Below are 6268 nucleotides of genomic sequence, written 5' to 3'. Positions count from 1 at the left end.
AAGACTCTGATGCTGGGAGGGATTGGGGGCAGGAGGAGAAGGGGACGACACAGGATGAGATGGCTGGATGGCATCACTGACTTGATGGACGTGAGTCTGAGTGAACTCCGGGAGTTGGTGTTGGACAGGGAGGCCTGGCGTGCTGTGATTCATGGGGTCGCAAAGAGTCGGACATGACTGAGCGACCGATCTGATTTGATCTGATCTGAAAGCTGTTAAAAAAAAAAAACGTGCCAGGGTAAGATCACCTCTTCTGACGAACTTGTCTGTCCCCTGCATAAGATAGAGAGAGAGAAAGCGTAAGAGCTGACACACACAGCAGACACTGCTGGAGGTGCCCTGCAGGACCTGTCCCAAGCCTCTTCACAGCCTCAGGAGGAAGGTCACGTGACGGAGGTAAAGACTGAGCACACAGATGGAGCCCCAGGCCCGGCGTCACAGGCTGGTAGCCTGAGCTGGAGCCTGGACCCACGAGAGCTGGAGCCGGAGCCCACACTCTTACACGAAGCTCGAGTGCCTCCCCAAACCACCTGAAACAGTTCCGGTCAAGGTGGATTTGGAATTTCAATCCAGAAACAATTTCATCTCATTGCATACCCATCCGACTTTATATGCTTACATTACACTTTAATTTCAATCATATGTTAATTTCTATTTATACTGTAAGGCATTTCAGTCTGTTTTAGAAATACAGATATTTTATTTGCTGTTTCTTGTAGTAAGTTCACTGTATCTCTATATTATAAACACAGGAAATATTCACTTGCTGAAGTAACCTCTAAAAAAAAAATCACTCATTTATTTTCCTGCCTTCACCATTATGTAAGTGGAATCAGCCTTACAAAATATCAGTAACATGCTAAAAAAAAAAAAAATTCTAGATAGAAACCCCAGGATGAAAATAACATTTTGTATTTAAATCCCTAAGACAGATTTTCTCCAAAAGGAAGAGCTGAGTAGCTTTAAAGACATTCTACTGGGTCAGCCTCTGGAAGAAAACACTGATTTTCATTCTGCATACATGAACAGAGGAAAAAACCCCTCAAAGAGGAGCACGGCGCACTGTGAGCATCCTGTCGACGGGAAGCCGCAAAGGGAGCCAGGTGAGCAGCAAGCGGCAGGGGCCCTCGGGTGGCGGCGCTCTGCAAGGACGTCGTGGACTCAGAGGGTCAAGCAGACTGCTTCTGGGTTGCCTATAATTCTTCCCCTAACTCCTGAAATAGCGACAGAAACACTGCGTTTCCCCCTATTACAAAATTTCTACTTTTACAAACAACGCAGGAATCCCAGCAATGCATTGCTCAGGAGGAGGCAAAATACCTATTTCACACTGCTGTGAAAAGAAGGTCAGGAATGTCTCCTGTTAAGCTAAGCGGGGAAACCACACCGACAATCCCCCAGGGTCTCTGTGAAAGCCCCCCGTGCTCTGTGGGCGCCAACGTGCAGTACCCTGCACGTGGCACTGACAGATGGAAACAGTGCTTCAGTTGAATAAGGGCTTGCTTCCCGTAGGGCCGTTCACAACCACAGCATCTGAGGCCCTACGTCATGTGTTCTGGTGAAATCACCACTACTCGCTTTCAGCACTAAAAATCTGAAAGTTGAGATATATTAGCGTCAGAGTAGAAATACTTATGTTTACAACTGACAACACAAAAAAAGTTAGAATGGGTCAGAATAAACCTGTTTGAAGCAGTTCTGCATTCTACTGCCACAGAGGACTCTGCAAAAGCTATCAGCCAAGAAGATGGCTTCGGAGGCTTCACAGACTGCTTTAGGACAGTCAATTGATACGAGGTCTCAGAACAGCGCTCTGTTATTTCTACAGCACCCAAAACTTAGAAACAAAATGTGGTACACGTACTGATACCTACATGTGTTGTTCATAGCTGTTAACTCCTCCAAAAAAATTTTCAAAAGCATACTTTGTGTTAGTCTTTTGAAGAGTTACACCAAATTATTTTGTTACCTATGGTAATTTTCCATTCATAACTTAGTTTCTCATTTGGTTTAATTATTTATCTTTGAAAAATGAACACATACAACTCATACCATTTATAATTTCAGATACTTTTTAGTTACAAGGGGCTATAAAATATTTTCTGCATCAAAAATGAAATAGAAAGCAAAAAAAATGTTTAGGATATGCGTTGAATAAAAGTTGTAGGTAGTAGGAGAGTAAATTTAAACTTTCTTTTCTGAAAACCACGGACAAGCAGGCCAATCAGCTTTCGGAGCTGCATTTACAGTAGGTGCCAGCTCCAAATCAGGGCCGCTCTTCACTCCCACGGAGGCTGAAGTGTCGCCTGAGCTCCGAACCCGAGACTGAGTTGAACACGTGCACCATGCTTCCAGGAGCCTATTAATTCCCATGTTGTCTCCAACTCTGACAGCCTCTTCTGTACATTCAACATGCACAGAGGAAAGCAACTCTACTGAGTGAAAGAATGGATGGATGGATGGATGGATGGATGGATGGATGGACGGATGGATGGATGGATGGATGGATGGATGGATGGACGGACGGATGGACGGATGGACGGATGGATGGACGGATGGATGGATGGACGGATGGATGGATGGATGGATGGACGGATGGACGGATGGATGGACGGATGGATGGATGCCACCACATTCTAAAGATCAGATTTTTCACCTTTGTGTATATTTATATTATGGAAAAAATTGTTAATAATCATGACAGATTTCCATATCATACACCTCTCTTCTAGAACAATGGAGCTGTTCTCTGGCCCCACTGGGTCTAACACTATTCTTGGATTGAAAAGCAGCAGCAGTTGCCCCCAGAATATTCTCCTTCAGGGAAATAGCCAGGTTGTGCTGTTTGCTCTGACGTGCAAACCCCACAATAAACTACTCTCCTACTTCAGATCAGATTACTCCCATTGAGGTCACACACACATTTAGTGGAAGTAAAGACATCTTCTACAAGGGGAATGGAAGACACAGATCCACAAGGAACATTATTAACAATCTAAACTAGCTTTCTTTAACTCCAAGTAAAACTTCGCGTTTTGGTTAACACCTTGAAGCCTTAAATAGATTATGTCGTCTACTGAAACTATGGAGACTTCCGGATTTTTTCACAGTGAAAATGAAAAGATCACACTATTGCACCTATGTCAACAACTTGATACTTAACAATGCTACGGCCCTCAAATGCCCATGCCAGACTAGAAAATTGTTAAGAACAGGGCTGTGTCTTGAGCTATAGCTTCTAAACCTTCCATTTCTTTTCACATGATACTACAAAATATAGACATTGTAGGTAATAAAAAAATATTTGTTGATTTACTGTTACTTGAAGGAATTATCTCTTCCTTTATGGATATAAAATAAATGCACATCAACAAACTAATAGAAAAAGTGTAAAGAAGTCACAGGAGAGGCAAAGTAGAACAAAACAGAAAGGAACACATGGAGCCTTGAATAGATAAAGAAGGTTGTGACTCAACATTTTGAGGAGGAAAACAATGAATTAATGAGGGATAAAGGGAGGACATCTCGTCCACAAGCAAGATGCCCTCGCTGTGCTGACATTCAAGTTGGCGCAGAAGCATGGTTATCTGACAACACGTGATGAACATCACAGCTCTCCTCTGAGCTCGTCTGACTCCCACGTGGGGACGTGGGGTCCGGGTACAGAAGAGACACTGGCACCCTGTGAGGCCCAGCACACGGCTCGCTGCACCAACAGGCAGGCGACGGCTGTGCGACCCTCCCAGGGAGAACCTGACACCCTCTGTGACCCTAGACATTCTTTTTGGCCTTTCCCTAAATTATTCCTCTTTGGACATTTGGAAAAGCTCAGAAAATGGAACTTGCTGAGTCCCTGGGAGTCAGCTAGACACACTGCGCCCGAGCAAGCTCTCTCTGTCTAAGTCAGTTTCTTGGGCCAAGTGCCCTCCTGACCTTTCTTCCAAGAAAGTCCTCTTCACTCAAGGCTCTGCACTGTACCTGCCCAAGGGCTTGAACATCCTCCCAACTGGACTACAACACAGGAAGGAATTATACACGCTGTCTGAAACACTGTGAGAATGCAACATGTGTTGAATACATCAGTATTTTCCAGCTAAAAACTAGAGGATAGTATCTAGTGATAAGTAAGGCCTAGTCAACTTAGTAGATGATTGGAAAAGACAAATATAATATATAAATATATATAAATACTTTAATGTGTATGCTTAGGTATCATAAAAAAAAAACCTTTGCTAAACAATGCCTGTATAATAGTCCATTTTTAAATATAACAACTGAAATATATCATTACCCAAATTCCTCCAAAAAAATCTACAGAGGAACTTCTGAATGTCCTAAGATCTAAATCTTATTGTTGTTATTGTTACTTTTAATCTGTTTTCATTTAAGAGGAGGAAAGCATCTGAAACCCCTAAGCTCTCTTTCTTACATTCCTATCACTTAAAAACAGCTGAATTGATTTTTTTCCTTTAAAAAAAACCAAAAAAACAAAATTTATCGGCTAGTAATAAAATTCTGAAAATAGAGATTCATGATGGAAAATGGACTCAAACTAAACCACAGCAAGGTTATGATAAAAATAATAATGCTTGGGTTTTAGTCACTTAATTTGGCTCACAGTTTAGAGTATTTTTTTGAATTAAATATATTACAATTTTACTCACTTCAAAGCTTCCTCAAATTTATGGATTTTCTTTTGAGCATCTTCTTTTTCCTTATCAAGTTCACTCTGTAAGTCGTGAATCTGCCATGACAAAGACATAAAATTTACTAAAAGACAAATCAAGTTTCCTCAAAGGAAAAATACAATGAAACAGTAATCTTAAATCCATTCTTAATATAAAATTAGATTTATATTTTTCAAGATAGAGGCTTGGTTAACCATAATCATTTACCATGAAATTATTTTAATACTATTCTTCTGATAATAACTTTCTGGTCAAAGGTAATCATTGTTTAAATGCGCCTGCATGTGGAATCCCTGTAAAATAAACTGATATGTACCTGTGGTGGATTCATTTTGATATTTGGCAAAACTAATACAATTATGTAAAGTTTAAAAATAAAATAAAATTAAAAAAAAAAAAGAAATTCAAAAAGGGAACTTCTGAAATTTCTTAACATTCCACATTAACCAAAGGAAAGTAATGTAATGAGATACAGGAGAATACAAAAAATAATGTCTCTATTTGGCTTCCCTGGTGACTCAGATGGTACAGCATCCGCCTGCAAGGCAGGAGTCCTGGGTTCAATCCCTGGGTCAGGAGGATCCCCTGGAGAAGGGAATGGCTACCCGCTGCAGTATTCTTGCCAGGAGAATCCCTTGGACAGAGGAGCCTGGTGGGGTACAGTCCACGGGGTCACAAAGAGTCGGACACGACTGAGCAACTAAGCGCACACACACACATTCCCCAAACACACACAGGTTATGATGAACAAGCCGTCTGCTTCCAGAATGATCTGCACAGCCACCCTCTGAGTCTGGGAAGTCCCCCAGGAGCACCGCTCTCCTAGTGTGGTGTCCTTTGACAGATGGCTGGCAGCCAGGAGGCAGCGGCCACGTGAGCACCTCTGCACCGAAAGCTCTTTGTGAGCACGTGCAGATGTGCACGCCAGTGTGGGCCCCAGCATGGACGCAGTGCAGGGACCTAAAATAGGGAAGGGAGCCCTGCTAAGGCTGGAGGGTCCTCACGGGAGCCACCTGGGGTGCAGAGCCCAGCCCGAGGTCACTCACCAGTGGGGACACCGGGCACTCTCCTGCCGGCCACCCAGGTGAGGCTGGATGTACAAGTCGGGGCATGAGAGACAGGAGAGGACTGAGATCAACACGCACACACAGCCACACACACAACCACACACACACAACCATACACCACCACACAATCACACACACAGTCACACACACAGTCACAGACTTTTTCAGACACTGAGTCAAAACTCCTCAAAAATACCTATATTCAGCTATTTATTCATCTGGACAGAAGCCTGTTTAACTCAAAAATCCTTCTTCTTTGGCTTTTTCCTATTATAATTCTCTTTCATTTTTCCCCTCGGCGTTTTAGTGAAATAGGTGGGTAGGGAGGTAGGTAGATAGGCAGACAGATAGAAGGTAGACAGACAGACCAAATCAGCTGCTTGGGAACCGAAAGAAGCGGGCGTAGAGAGGAAGGTCTCCACGGCAGGCGGGAAAGCCCCTGCGGAGCGCCGTGCGGGGTGACTTGACCACGGTGAAGTCGGCCCCACCATCGCCTCACCTCCCCTTTCCTCT

At 43.3% G+C, this 6268-nt stretch overlaps 1 protein-coding gene across 1 annotated transcript in view; it reads right to left on the bottom strand.

Annotated features, from left to right (window-relative positions):
- CEP112 (centrosomal protein 112kDa) overlaps positions 1-6268 on the bottom strand; it is a 318653-nt gene that overhangs the window by 229498 nt on the left and 82887 nt on the right. Inside the window, 1 exon segment of the mRNA XM_010856057.1 lies at positions 4665-4744. Within this exon segment, the coding sequence (XP_010854359.1) occupies positions 4665-4744 (80 nt within the window).

Source organism: Bison bison, unplaced genomic scaffold (assembly GCF_000754665.1).
Source record: "Bison bison bison isolate TAMUID 2011002044 unplaced genomic scaffold, Bison_UMD1.0 scf7180017864371, whole genome shotgun sequence".
In the NCBI taxonomy this organism is placed as follows: Eukaryota; Metazoa; Chordata; class Mammalia; order Artiodactyla; family Bovidae; genus Bison; species Bison bison.
The sequence above is the reverse complement of the archived record's forward strand: the minus strand, read 5'-3'. Positions and strand labels throughout refer to the sequence as shown.